Source organism: Hibiscus syriacus, unplaced genomic scaffold (assembly GCF_006381635.1).
Source record: "Hibiscus syriacus cultivar Baekdansim isolate YM2019G1 unplaced genomic scaffold, ASM638163v2 tig00111427_pilon, whole genome shotgun sequence".
NCBI classification, from domain to species: domain Eukaryota; kingdom Viridiplantae; phylum Streptophyta; class Magnoliopsida; order Malvales; family Malvaceae; genus Hibiscus; species Hibiscus syriacus.
In genome coordinates, this window is record NW_024063088.1 from 1,075,798 (window position 1) to 1,091,858 (window position 16,061).

General features: G+C 35.8%; 1 protein-coding gene across 1 annotated transcript; it reads left to right on the plus strand.

The window, feature by feature from the left end:
- Nucleotides 1–14,195: 14,195 nt before the first annotated feature.
- On the plus strand, nt 14,196–15,359 carry LOC120163110 (disease resistance protein RPS5-like). Its single transcript, XM_039173120.1, has 3 exons — nt 14,196–14,573; nt 14,641–15,210; nt 15,297–15,359. The coding sequence occupies exons 1-3, from the start codon at nt 14,196–14,198 to the stop codon at nt 15,357–15,359; spliced, it is 1,011 nt and encodes a 336-aa protein (XP_039029051.1).
- Nucleotides 15,360–16,061: the final 702 nt, after the last annotated feature.

The window sequence follows — 16,061 nt, forward strand, 5'->3', positions numbered from 1 at the left end:
AAGGACTCGATTTACCTGTAAAGAAGAGGAGAACACGAAGAGGAAGGGAGCAAGATACCGAAAGGAGACACAAACAAAGAGCAAACAACCACCAACAAAACATCATAAAATAAAAGATCTGAAGAATATTACCTTCGTTGGAGATTATACGTGTTGTTATAAAAATAGAAATATCGAAGGTATATTTGTAGATCTATTTTGATTAGTAGCTTGTTAGGAGAAACGGAGACTAGAATCGTCCTTAGGACGTTCGGATCTCTCATTTGGGGTGTTTTGATATTTTTCGGCTACCATAGGCGGTGGTCGGCGGTGGCGATCGGCGCCGAAAAGCGGTGGTCGGATTCCCTCTGGTGAGGGAATCTTAGAGACAGGCAAGAGATAAATTTAGCTTCTCTCTCTTAGAGAGAGAAGCAAAAATGAAGAAAATGAAAATATTTGGCTTTTAGAATCGATTTTAGGGTATTTATATCCTCACCAAAACTATGTTGTTTTGGTGAGGGGTGTTTGTGTAATTTCTCTTGGGAAACATTCTCTGCAGTCCCTCTTGTTTTTGTGATATTGCAATATGGTCACTAAAATCAATTTTTATGCATTTTAATTCGGTTTTTTTAATTCTGTTTTTATTTTATTTTAGTCATTATGCATATATTTATGTATTTAGATAAATATCTATTTTAGTCCTTTTAATTTTAGTAATTTATATTTAAATCATTTATTAATAATTAAAATTAAAATTACACTATTATTACTTATATTATAATATTTCGATTTATTTCTATTAACTTTAATATTTTACAATTTAATCCTTAAAAGCATGTTTCTATTTATTTTAATTTGGCATCTATAAATTGATTGATAAATTTATAAAATATTTATGTAGGGTATATAATTAAATATTATTTTGTTACTATATCCACGTTATATGCATATTTAATATTTGAATGATCTACACCTTGATGGTCCTCCACTACTAAATCTTTTTGATATAAATATGAGTGGATAACACATGGTGTAGGAGACCAAACAGAATGGTAGGGCCATTGTTTGTGTTTTCAACCTCAACATGCGCATTTCTCTTCTATTTTCCCAATTTATCAATATTTAAGTTTTTTTTTATTTCGTGTTTTAATTTATATTTTTATATAAACTACACACATTTGATTTATTATCTTATGAGAGGTAAAATCAACCAAATATCATATTTGATTTAATAATAGTATTTATTTATTTTTAAATATTAAGAAAATGGTAGTCTTAAAATAACTAGATGTCTTATTCTGGTATTTTAAAAATAATAAATAGCATGCTTATAAAATATATATATTTACTTTAATTTTATATAAATTATTTTAATCATGTTTTTTAATATTTATTTATTTTTAATATTAAGAAATAACAGTCTTAAAATAACTAAATGTCATTTTCTGATATTTTTAAGTAAATAAATATCTTACTTTTATAAATTATATATATTAATTTATTTTAATTATTTTTAGAAAAAATTTATTAATATTTATTTATTTATTTTAATATTAAGAAAGGGCTGTATTAAAGCAACTAGAAGTCTTTTTCTGATATTTTTAAGTAAATAAATATTTTATTTATAAAAACTTAATATATATATATATATATATATTAAATATATAGATATTAATATATTTTCTTAAAATTATACTAATAAATTTGAAATAACAAGATTATGAATTAAATATATTTTTGAATTCTTAAATTTCCAATAATATAGACAATTTATAATTAATGAGTACCAATTTTGGGCGTTATAGGGGTGCTAATCCTTCCCTAAACGTAACCGACCACGAATCCCTTCTTTACTAAAATTTTTGGTTATACGCAGATCAGTTTATCTTTTAAATTATGTTTTCTTAAAAACTATTTTAAAAGATTGTTTTTAGGTATTTGACATACCTAACTCAAAAAGGTCAATAGTGATTCCAAAAAAAAAATTTAATCAAAATCATTTATTTATTCATTTTACTTTTCCTGCCAAGTAAAAATTCGTGTCCGGGCGAAAACCGGTTACGACAGTGGCAGCTTGCTTAAACAAGAGAAAAATTCTTTCGTCGTGGCAATTAACTCGTACTGCTCAGCCTTTTTTTTCTTGGTAACAATCTCCTTGAGGAATTTAGCATATGTAGGCATTTGTTTCATAGCCTCCAAAAAATGAACATTGATTTGAAGTTGACTCAGAATGTCAACAAACTTCTTGAATTGAATATCCTCGTTATGCTTCTTCAGTCTTTGTGGAAAAGGAGATGGGGGTCTGACTTCTTGTACTGACGTGGTGGGAACAGAATTTGCCTTGGCATTTTTGTTTGCTCCCTCAGTTGCTTTACTCGATGAACCCTCATCCTTATCCTTTTCCTCTAGTGCTTCTTCTAGCACTTTTTGATCAGCTTGCACGGTTTCAGGGGTGAATCATCCTTCAGTCTTCCCCCAAACTTATCCTCTATATTGATTTGAGTACCACTCCGGAGAGTTAGCACACTGCTTTATTCTTTTCCATGAGGTTTTGTGACTTCAGTGTCACTTGGTAGATGTCCTGGTCTTCGTTCTTGTAATGTTGCCGTAATTTAACTAACCTAAGCCCCTCAGCGATGAACTGTGGCTCTGAAGCAGGGATCCTTGGTTTTTTTATGGAGGTCGCATGGTCTTGCAGCATTGTCTTTGTAGTTGCTATGAACTCTTGCATTGTGGCCTCCAAAGAACTGGTGTTAAATGAAGATGGCCCTCCCTTGTTAGAATTATGCCATGGCATATTCGTTTGAAAACCTCGGGAGTCATTAAAATTCTACTGCCGAGTTAGTTAATTAGCATTGATGGTTCCTTGATTTCCCCATGAAAAGTTTGGATGTTGATGCCATCCAAGATTATATGTGTTAGAATAGGGGTTATTGTTGCCTCGATTATAGTTACCCACATATTTGATAGATTCTTGATTGGTCGGGCACTCACTCTCATGGTGATTATCATGGCATTATAAACATGTTGAATTGGCTTCCTTTACTTATCTCACCTCACTTGGCCTTTGTAAATTCTTCAACATATTGGTGATAGCAGCAAGTTGGGCGGACACCGTATCCTTAGAATCTAGCTCTAAAGCTCCATGTGATTTTCACCCAAATCCAAGCCTTATGGATGGAAATTGATAATCGTTGTTGGCAATCCTATCCAGAATGTCAAACGCCTCTGCTGGTGATTTCTCAAGTAATGTCCCATTTTCTGAGGCATCTAGCATCATCCTCGTGGGTGCATTAACTCCATTATAGAACATCATCACTTGCATCCAATCTTGAAAACCATGATTTGAATATTTGCGAAGCAATCCTTTATATTGATCCCAGCATTCATACATTGATTCGTCATCAGCTTAACGAAAAGAAGCAATGTCATTCCTCAGTTGGGTGTTTATGTTCGGAGGATTATACCGTAGCAAAAAAAAAATTGCACAAATCATTCCAAGACTCCATTGAACCTGCTGGAACTCCACTCAACCAAGCTCTTGCTCAGTCCTGCAAAGAATATGGAAATAGCTTTAACTTCAAGACATCTTCGTGTACTCCTTGTTAACGAAAAGAATTGCACACCTCCAAGAAGTTACAAATATGTTGCCTAGCATCTTCATTTGGCATGCCCCCAAATTGCCCTATGGAATTCAACATATTAAACATGAAAGGTTTGAGCTCGAAATGGGCTGCCTGAATTTTTGGTGCCACAATTCCAGGATTTAAGTCATATAAGATTGGGTTTAAGTGATCACGAATGACACATGGTATGGTTGCATTCCCAGCATCTGGAATTACATCGGCATTCTGATCTTCCTCATGACCAATGCCTTGATTTCCAATTTGATACATATTTACACATTGAGCACGCCTTCTTTGCCTAAAAAACCTCTCAATCTCAGGTTCAACCAGTTCTAATGGTTTGTCAGAGTGTCCTCTGGTCATACACCAAGAAAACCCTGAAAAATATAAGGGAAATAAAAAGTAAAACTATATATAAAAGAAAAGTAAACCAGTAAAATAAAAATGCTATGACAAAACAAATTAACTTCCAGTTGCCAATTCCCCGGCAACGGCGCCAAAAACTTATCTGCTGATCGTGAGTATTATATATGGTGCAGAAATATGTGCAAGTATATACAATCGAACAAGTAATACAGTGATGAGTGAGTATTGTCTCCATAGGGATTGGAGGAAATTGATAAGTTCGATCAAAGCACTTTACTCTGTCACCTAAGTAAAGTTAGTGATGGTATGTACAAATGATAATGTTGTGGCCAAGTGAGATGGATGTTGTGGAAATGGAATGGTAGTGTTATGGTAGCAAATAGTGATGTCATGGCAAAGTGGATGGAAATGTCTTGGCAAATAAAATTGTGTTAAGTGCAAACAAATACAAATGTAAAGGCAAAACGAAATATAAATGTAAGATTTAATTACTTAGGACTTTAACTTCCTCACAAGATAAGCTACTATGGGAATGAGTGATAGGAGTCACTAAGGAAAATCTAAGTCCACTTCTCAGAATGGTATTACTTCTATGCCTTATATGCCCGACAGAGTCTACTAGGGTGCCCTATGCTATCTCTAGTAAGGGACTTGATAGATTGAAGATGCCTTGGCAAAATCGATTGGCTTAAGCCCCTGCAGTGATCCTATTAGTCCAGATAACAGGATATGTCTCGGTAATACCTTTTTGCGGCAGCATTAACATCTAACCTATCGTTCCTGCACAACTCTTTTTAGTTGAATGAAATCCTAGCCTTATCTCTAAGGTGGATTAGGCCTAGTTACTATCTAGAACCTCTTTCTTATGTGGTTCATCCCAAGTTTCTCTCGAACACTAAGGATGTACTACCTAGTCATTCTCTCGAACACTAAGTAATCTCTTAAGGAATGGCTACTCAAATAGCTCCTATAACCTTAAGGTACTAAGCTTCATAAACAAAACAGATTATAACATAGAAAAACAACCATTCATTAAAGTAAATCTTAAATATCTAAAATGAACTCCCACTAAATAGGATTAGTTCATGGTGGGGTTCGAAATAAGCAAGAACAAAGCAAGTTAATTCATTCCTTACAACCCAAATGATAAAATATGAAAGCAAAGAGCAAAGGGAATGAGGAAAAGCCTTCGACGTGCACTGTCGGAGCTTCCCTTGGCCAGCACGAACTGTCCCAGCGAACTAGCTCCTCTCGGACGCCTGGAACGCCACTCCTTCTAGCTTGTCAATAGAGGAATGCCACGGCAAAATAAATTTGTGGAGAAATGAGAGACCTTTTTCCTTTGAATTTTAAGTTCTAAACGGTCTGGTAAAAGTCTCTTTACCATTGTGGCTTTATCCTCTATTTATAGGGGAAGCTTAACCCTAGGACTTTTTGTTAAAATTCCTAGGATACCCCAAACCATTCTTAATTCATGTGAGGATCAGGCAGAGCTAGCAGTGGTCCCCCTGGGCAGCTGGCATTGATCCAGCCTGGGTGGCTGGCTGAGTACTTGACCTGATCCCACTGCAGAAGGTAAATGAAAGATAGGATCAGTAGCAGGGCGTCGTGGTCTAACAAGATCGGTTGTATCAGCATTGATCCCCTCCAGGTAGGTTTCTCACTCATGGTTAGAGATCACGTGAAAATAAGGACAGCTGACTCCAAAATATCTTCTTTCGTTTTGTTCGCTCTTGAAATACCAACTGGTTCAGCATTTGCATTCTGCTCAGCAATCTCCTTATGTCACGACATTTCCCTTTTTCTTTTCCTTGCTCTCAAATCCTGCACATCACCAAACAAACACCTTCCCCATAAAGCAGCGTCGATTACAAAATAAAATGCCACGGCAAACAGAATTCCACCATATACAACTATATGCTCCTAAATGCATCTATATGATTCTAAATGGGGGTTTAGACAGTCAATAACTTAAGTGAAAAGGTCTCAAATATGACCTTTTACGGAGTTATCAAAAACCAATAGCATTCGTCCCCTAGCATGAATGTCGGAGATCAGTTATTGTGACCAATAACAAAACAATACCTCGATATTTAGAAATCATGATGCGGTTTTGAAAGGGATTTCGACCTGTTTCAGGAATCACTAGTAGTCACCCCCTGAGCATACTTGCGGGAGATATACTATTGACTCCTTAATAAGTGAACATTGTCTTAGGTTTTAAAATAAGATGCAATCAAACAATTTATTATTAACCCTAATTAAACTAAGGATATATTAAGGCTTTATCTATCTTAAAGTGTCAAATTATGAAAATTAAAGAACCTGGAGACATAAACCTGGAAACGTAGGCTTTGATATTATTCCTATTTGATTTTAGCCAATTATCGAATCAAATAATCGAGATGGTCCCTCGAGCATTTAGGCGAGGGTCAACTCAGATTATTCCCTAAATTAAAGGGACTAAATTGAAATCTAATCTAAAATGGAGGCTCCAATATTAACCTATTTAATTGTATTACTTTAAAATTCTAATTAAAACTTTAAGGACCAAAATGTAAGATAACTAAAATCCAGGGATCTAAATGTACAAGTTTAAGGCTTAAGTATCTAAGTCTATAAGACATAAAGTTTGAGGATTAATCAATAAATCAAAGCTCTAATAATTATCCTAATTAATATGTTTTTAAAAAATAATTTAAAATTATTTGATGATTAATAAATTATGGATTTGAACAATTGATTCGAGTAATCGAGTATTTTATGCAAAAACTCGAATCGAATTACTCCATAATTAAAACTAAGGTGAAATCCTAATTACTAGATCAAATTTCGTTTACAAATCTAATTCAAAGGAAAATTTCTAAAAACTAATTAAAATGAAAAATTAGAAAAAAACGACCCCAATTAAATAAATTAAAATAAACAAGCAAAAAACATTGATAATGAAAATAAAAATAAAATAATATGCGAGGATTAAATTGCATTAGCATTAAATTACAAGGATTAAAACATGTAATAAAGTGCTAAATTAAAATGAATTTAAAATTAAAATGAATTTAAAATTAAATGATTAAATTGAAACAAAATAAAAAAAATAGGTTAGTAACTAAAATACAAAAACACGCTAAAATTGTACGGGCTAAAAAATAATTATCCATTTTTCTTTTAACCCTAAAATACCCTATTAAATAAAATGCAAAAATTATGAAATTAACCCAGCAGAATTATAATAAAATTAAATAATCATTACATATGACCAAAATGTAAAAACATGCTTAAATAAGAGGGACTAAACATAAAATATACCAATAAATATATAACATGCATATAAAAAGGGTAAATAAAAAAGTCGGTCTTCACAGGTAACCAAAATGTAAAAACACGCTAAACTATGGGAGACTAAACGTCAAATATCCCAAAAATTTGTAGCATGCATGAAAAAAATGGTAAATACAAATTTTGGTCCTCGTATGTGACCAAAATGTAAAAGCATGACTAACTTAGGGGGACTAAAATGCAAATATCCCCTAAATTTCCAATGTAAAACACAATATTTCTCTTTCTTTTTTTTCATTTTAAATTGAAAACCCAAAAAATCTAAAAAAAACCTCTCAACTTTCTCCTCTTTTCCTTCGATCGGCTCCCCACCGGAGTCTCACATCGCCGCTCCGGCCTCTATTCCAGCCACCGTGCTTGGCCGGAGCTCCTAAGTCTAGCCCAAAATGTCCCAAAAATCCCGATCTACTACCTTAAACCCCAATCTAGGGTTAAAATCATTTAACAACACCCTAAGTACCCAAAAATTAACCACGATGTTTTGACTTTTTCCCACTCCAACCGTCAAGAAGGCAAACCACCTCCTCAGTTCGACTCCCCATAGGTAATTCTTCCCCTGCCCTCTATTTTCATAAATAAAAATATTTATTTATTTTTGTTTGAAACTAAGAAGAAAAAAAGGTTTACCTTTAAATTTTTTCTTATTGCTTTCTGGAAAAAAATAAAAGGGGAATCCCTTTTTACAACTTGGCTTTCGGGTTTTATACACAGATTTACATAGATTAAAATAAATAAAAATACAACAAGAAACCTAATCTCTGTTATTTTCTGACACTTTGCAAGGTTGTTGATGATGAACATGCATTGGCAGGGAGTGGCCTCCCAATCGGGTAAGCCAACTGCCTTGATTTTTTTCTTGAATTTTTTGTTGAGTTTCCTGTTGTTGTCACTGTTAAACTCAACTTTGATGGGAAGTAACAGTGATTGTGGTTGTTGGCTTATTGATAGGGGTTGTCATGGTGGCCTGAGTAGCTGTTGGTAGTGACAGTGGAGATCTCGATTGGCGGGGGCAGGGGTAGCTGAAGAGACCCCCTTTTTAGGGTTAAGGTTAGAATTTAGGGGTTTTTTTTTGCCAGGCTTAGGTGTAATCAGGCCTGATTTCGTAAATGGGCTTGTAATAAATAAATAACTAATAATTTTTTATAATAATAATAATAATAATAATAATAAGATGATGAATTTAGGTCGGATTAAAAATGGTGATTACATAGGTAAAATATACATAACTTAATATAAACATAAATTAATAAATTTAATCCAAAAAAAGTTATTAAAAAAGTGAATGAATCAATTTTAAAGTCTAAACTCCAAACTAACAATCCACAAATACATTAAAATATTAATTAATAATTTTTTAAAAAAAATTTGTTTATTAGAAAATTAATAGATTAGAATTTTAACATCTTTTTTATTGTCTATTAGTAAATTAGTAATTTTTTGAATGAAATAATTTTTAAGGTAGCTACTAAAAGATCATATAAAAAATTTAACGAGTTGCTCGCGAACTTATCGAGTTTAGTTGGACTTTGCTCGACTCAACTTGTTAAGGTCTCGAGTCGAATCAACCCGAATCGAGTTTTTACCGAACTTTGACGGAATCGAATTTAAACTTCTCAACTTATTAAACATTATATAATAATAAAATTCTAACATGAAAACTTTCTTAACATGGAACACCCATCATTGGTTTTCTTCTTCTTCTTGATCTCATACCTAATTATTAATATGATTCAGTATAACTGCTTTTCTTCAAGCAGTTTGACCATACCAAGTTATCTAATCAAAATGAAATTCAATTTGATATGATTATCCATTGGTTATTGTGTTTTTTATTTTAAATTTTTTATAAACTTAAAATAATTCAAAAAAAACTTTTAGTTTCTTTAAAATGTTAATTAACCTATTTCAAATCAAACTAATTAGTTATCTATATGATTAAAATCAATATGTAATATATTTAGATAAAAACTTAAATTCGATGAAACATCTAAAGTAAAAAAATCAAATTTTGTGAGATAAGATAAAAGTTTTTTAGACATGCTTAGATACATTCACCTAATGATGCGTTATTATTTAGTTTCTAACATATTGCTTGTGACTTGCAGCCATGGACTTTACTCTGAATAAGATAGATAAACACTTGGACAATCGCATGAGCTTTGATCAGTATATGAAGGACCTTAAAAGGAAATTAAAAGAATTGAATGGTATGAAAAAAGATACGGAATCTATACTGAGAACAGAGCTGCAACCAAGAAAGAAACTCAAGGCGGAAGTCCAAGACCTTGATGGAAGAATTGGTGAAAGCAATGCTCTTCCACGTGGATTTCACACAGAATATGTGTCAAAGAGTATAACGGAAGTTGAAGAATGTTAGGTATGGCTCATAAATATACCAGTAAATAGGACAGGAGATGGAGCGGAGTGAGCGAAGCGAACATCAACTGTCCTTACAAAGAAAGTCTGGTTGTGGGGTTATGAATTATGGGGGTTGGGGGTGCGGGGGCGTAGCCCCGCGGTACGGTACAGGGTTGATTTTGTAATTATGTACCAGGGTTTTCTATTACAAATAGAGATGTAACCTAGACCTAAAATATCATTGAATAAAACTTCTAGCGTCGCCTAGGCACCGAGGACGTAAGCACATTGCCGAACCTCGTAAAATTCTCGTGTTCTTTTGTTTTTCTTTACCCGTTTTCGTCAACAATTGGTATCAGATGTCAGGAGAAAAATTCGAAGTCGCGAAATTCGATGGTCAGGGTAACTTCGGATTATGGCAAACGAGGGTGAAAGATCTATTGGCGCAGTAAGGGATCTTGAAGTCCTTGCGACCTTCAAAGCCGGCGTCGATGGATGAGGAAGATTGGGAAGAATTGCAGCAGCGAGCGGCAGGAACCATACGATTATGTTTGGCGGACGAGGTCATGTATCACGTCATGCATCTATCGTCTCCAGACGAAATTTGGAGGAAGTTGGAAAGTCAGTTTATGTCCAAATCCTTAACGACAAAACTGTATCTGAAGCAGCGGCTGTATGGGCTGAAGATGCAGGACGATCACGATTTGGCGCAACACGTGAATATCTTCAATCAAATCGTTTCTGATCTGGCTCGACTTGATGTGAAAATTGAGGATGAAGACAGAGCGATGATTCTGTTGTGTTTGTTGCCTCCCTCTTACGAACACATGGTGACTACTCTTACATATGGGAAAGAGACTATCAACGTTGAGGAGATTATTGCAGCCTTGTTGGCTCACAACCAGTGGAAGCAGAATGCAGGGGAAAGCTCTCAAGCCGATAGCTTATATGTCAAGGGTAATCGAGATCGTGGACGGAAGCCAGAGAAGGCAGGGTCCGGGAAGCGGAATTCCAGATCCAAATCCAGGGATAAGAAGACGATTCACTGTTACAAGTGCAAGGAGGCGGGACATATGAAGCGAGACTTTCCGAAGTTGAAAAAGCAGACTGATGAGAAGCGTGATGGCTCATCCAAGTCTGTGAACGTGGTCGAGGATGATAATTCTGATTGCAGTGAGGGTGATATGCTTTCTATTTCAACGACACAATTGACAGATGCTTGGATTCTTGATTCTGGATGTTCTTATCACATCACACCAAATAGGGAATGGTTTTCGACATACAAGCCGGTTAATTCTGGTTCGGTTTTTTTGGGCGATGATCGATGTTGCAATATTGTTGGTATTGGTGATGTCAGAATTAAGATGCACGATGGCTCCGTTCGGACGTTGAGTGGTGTTCGACATATCCCAGACTTGAAGAAGAATTTGATTTCCTTGGGCACTTTGCACAAGAATAGTTTTATCCCTAAGGCTGACGAGGATAGGGAAACCATTCGGATTGTTAAAGGAGCATTGACTGTGATGAAAGGCAAGATGACTACAGGGAATATCTACAGATTGTTAGGGAGTACCGTTGCAGGTGGAGTTCACTCTGTTGAGTCCTGTGATGATACGACAAAATTGTGGCATATGCGCCTTGCTCATCTTAGTGAACGTGGTATGGCAGAATTACACAAGAGAAACTTGTTGTATGGTGTCAAAAGCTGTAAGCTTGATTTTTGCAAGTATTGTGTTCTTGGTAAATAGACTAAAGTCCGTTTTAAGACTGCGAAGCACACAACTCAAGGGATTCTTGATTATGTGCATTCTGATGTATGGGGGCCTTCCACGACATCATCTTTGGGTGGATCTAGGTACTATGTTACTTTTATTGATGATTTTTCACGGAAAGTTTGGGTGTATTTTTTGAAACAGAAATCTGAAGTTTTTGAGAAGTTCAAGCTGTGGAAAGTTGAGGTAGAAAACCAAACAGGATGAAAAATCAAGTGTTTGCGGTCTGACAATGGTATGGAGTACACAGATTCACAGTTTCTACAATTCTGTAAGGAGCATGGGATTCAGAGGCATTTTACAGTGCGCAAGACACCACAACAGAATGGTGTTGCGGAACGAATGAACAGGTCATTGAATGAAAGAGCTAGATGTTTGCGGTTGAATGCGGGGCTTCCCAAACACTTCTGGGCTGAGGCTGTTAACATGGCATGTTACCTTATCAACAGATCACTAAGGGCATCGCTGGCTGGGAAAGTTGCAGAAGAGGTATGGACTGGTCATGATGTTAGTTTTGATAACTTACGGATTTTTGGTTGTCCTGCTTATGTGCATGTACCTGCTGATGAGAGATCCAAACTTGATGCAAAATCGAAGGAGTGCATTTTTCTGGGTTACAAGAAAGGTGTCAAATGATTCAATTTCTGGGATCCAGTTGCGAAGAAAGTTGTGATTAGTAGAGATGTTATTTTTGATGAACAGTCCATGTTGCAGCAGAAGCAAGACACGACAGTGGTGGATTTCGAGCAGTTTCCAGTTGAGAAACCAGAAACTTCTCAACCGACTTCTGGTGGTTCCACTACGGATGATTTGCAGGATTATAGTCTCGCCAGAGACAGGATGAGACGGACAAATATAAAGCCTCCGAACAGATTGGGTTTTGAAGACTTGGTATCTTTTGCACTTATTGTTAGCAGTGATGATCCAGTTACTTTTCATGATGCCGTTACTAGTCAGGAAAATGACAAGTGGATGGCAGCCATGGTTGAGGAGATGGAGTCTTTGAATCACAATCGCACATGGGAGTTAGTTCCCCTTCCTGAGGGTAAGAAGCCGATTGGTTGCAAATGGGTGTATAAGAAGAAACCAGCAGTAACAGAAAAAGAGGGGGAGAAGTTCAAGGCTCGTTTGGTAGCGAAGGGTTTTTCACAGCAGAAAGGAGTTGATTATGATGAAATCTTTTCTCCTGTGGTCAGGCACACTTCAATCCGAGCAGTACTTGCATTGGTGGCTAGTTGGGATTTGCATTTAGAGTAAATGGATGTTAAAACTGCTTTTTTGCATGGTGATTTAGAGGAGCAGATCTACATGCGGCAACCTGAAGGTTTCACTCAACCTGGAAACGAGGATTTAGTTTGCAAATTGAAAAAAATCTTTGTACGGGTTGAAACAGTCTCCGAGACAGTGGTATAAACGGTTTGACTCCTATATGATCAAGATTGGCTACAACCGATGTGAGTATGATTGTTGTGTCTATGTTAAGAGCCTTGATGATGGTTCTTTTATTTTTCTATTACTGTATGTTGATGATATGTTGATTGCTGTGAAGAACATGGATGATGTTATCGGTTTGAAAACTTTATTGAGTCAGGAATTTGATATGAAAGATTTAGGTGCTGCAAAGAAAATTCTTGGAATGGAAATTTGCAGGGACAGAGACTCAAGGAAACTGCGGCTATCTCAATGGGGTTATGTTGAGAAAATGCTAGAAAGGTTTGCGATGAGCAGCGCGAAACCAGTTAGCACTCCATTGGCGAATCACTTTAAGCTCTCATCAGAACAGTAACCTAAGAAAGATAAGGAAGCTGAAGATATGGCAAAGGTTTCGTATTCTAATGTTGTTGGCTGCTTGATGTATGCGATGGTATGTACTCGTCCTGATTTAGCTTATGTTGTTAGTCAAGTTTGTAAGTACATGTCTAAACCTGGTAAGCAACATTGGGAAGCAGTCAAGTGGATCTTTCGGTACTTAAAGGGTACTGTGGGACATGGAATTGTTTTTGGGAGTCAGCAGGATAATCCTTTGGTTGTAGGATATGTGGATTCAGACTATACATGTGACTTGGATAATAGAAGATCTACGACAGGGTATGTCTTTACTCTTGGTGGAGGGCCTATTTGTTGGAAGTCTACTGTTCAATCTGTTGTGGCTCTATCTACAACTGAAGTTGAGTACATGGCAGCGGCTGAAGCTGCAAAAGAAGCTTTATGGCTTACTGGTTTAGTGAAGGAGTTGGGTGTTCAACAAGGTGGAGTTCAGTTGCTTTGTGATAATCAAAGTGCTATTCACTTGGCTAAGAATTAGGTATATCTTGCTAGAACTAAACATATTGATGTAAGGTTCCACAAGATCAGAGAGTTGGTTGCATCTGGAGAGGTTTTGTTTCAGAAGGTACATACTGATGAGAATGCCGCTGATATGTTCACCAAGCCAGTTACGACAGACAAGTTCAAGCATTGCTTGGACTTGTTGAATGTTTCGAGTTGTTAAAGAAGCAAGGTAACCCAACCCACATTGAAGTTTCCAAGGGGCAGGATATTCGCCAAGGGGCATGTTTTGTCGACAACAAATTTATCAGGTGAAGCTGTAAAGGCCCGTGTTGAAGAGATTTGACAGTGTTTGATGGATGATGAGGTTCGAAAGATTGGAGTTTAAGGGATGGGTGGCGTGGGGAAAACAAGCATTACAAACAACTAACTCCTAAAAGAGACAGGGAAATTCGATTTTGTGATTTGGATCACTATATCCAAAGAAATGTGTATTGCTAAACTGCAGAAAGACATTGCAAGTAAAATTGGAATAAAATTTTCTAGAGATGAAGATGAAACTACAAGGGCAGGGATGCTCTTTGAAACATTGTCTCAAAAAAGTAGGTTTGTGATGATCTTGGATGACCTATGGGAGAAGGTTTCACTTGAGAGAATAGGAATTCCTGAGCCATCAAATGGGAGTAAGTTAGTGTTGACAACTCGATCATCTGATGTGTGTAGACAATTGGGTTGTAGAGTAATTAAAGTAAAGTCTCTTACAGAAGAAGATGCATGGAAGTTGTTCTTGGAGAAGGTGGGTCGTGATATTTTCAATATTCTAGGAGTGGAACCAATTGCAAGATCAATTGTTAAGCGTGTGCAGGTTTGTCCTTGGGAGTTATTAGTATAGCTTCTTGTATGAAGGGTATTGATGACATCTCCGAATATAGGAATGCACTGAAAGAATTAAGCCTCAAAAAAAAAGTGCTAATGGATTCAACGATGAAATGTTCCAACAATTACAATTCAGTTATGATCGTTTAAAGGATCCAGCACTTCAACATTGTTTCCTCAGTTGTGCATTATATCAAGAGGAAGAGGAAGGTCTTATTCAACTTTGGGTCGTAGAGGGGCTTGTGGAAGAAATGGAAAGTAAGCAAGCAGAGTTCGACAAGGGTTATGCAATAATGAATAGACTCGTCAGCAATTGTTTGTTAGAAGTTTTTACTCATTTTGGAAATGCAAGAATTGTAAAGATGCATGATCTTATAAGGTACACGGCATTACATATTGCAGAATCTCGATTCTTGGTAAAAGCAGGCACGATGTTGGAAAAGGCACCAGACGTGCAAGAATGTAGCATGAATCTAGAGAAAGTTTCGATAATGAAGAATCGATGGTTATATATACCCTTGGAAATGTCACCCCCAAAGTGTCCCAGACTCACAACATTGTTGTTGTCTGATTGTGATATAGCCAGTATTCCTAAAGGTTTCTTCAAGCATATGGATGCACTTAAGGTTCTTGATCTTTCTAAAAATTATATCAAGAGTCTTCCAAAATCCTTATCAAAGTGTCCCATGTTCACAACATTGTTGTTGTCTAGTTGTGGTACAAGGAGTATTCCAAAAGGCTTCTTCGACCAAATGGATGCACTCAAGATTCTTGATCTCTATGTTTATGTTAATGATTTTATATGTTTATATTTTTACTTTTATTTTATTTTAGGAATATTTTGTAAATTTATTATCATGGTACTTAAACCGATATCATGGCCTTTTCCCTACCCTAACTTAAGCCCCATTACACCTTGATTTAAAGACCCTTTGATTATTGCATTACGTTCACTTTTAGTAGTGGAGACTTCATTGGATTACAAACCTATGGTAATATCTTGATTTGTTTTGGTTTGAACGATTTCATTTTACCCTAAACACTTTGAGCGGACATGTGTGAATCTTTGTGAGGTATTGAGTTATATTTCATTAAAGTTTGTAAATAATTGGGATATCTTGCTTGCTTAAATTTTTTTCTTAGTTGTGTCTTTACTTGAATGTACCTTGAACTTGGCAATTGTCATGGACTTAGTTCGATTGGAAGTTTGAGGAATAAATTGAAATTGAAGATGACAACTTGTGATTTTGTCTTTAAATTTATCCTTAGTTGTTAGTTTTTGTGGCTGATTTATTCGTTTTTATTCATTTTTTTGTACAGGACACAAGATTCTGTAAATTGCACTTAAAGGACAGAATTATGCAGATTTTTTATTTTCAGAATCAAGGTTGGATTAGTAGGCATGATTCCGAGCATGACGCATCTGACGAGACGATTAGTCATCACCTTCCAAAAGGTCCAGTCAGCGTTTCTAAAA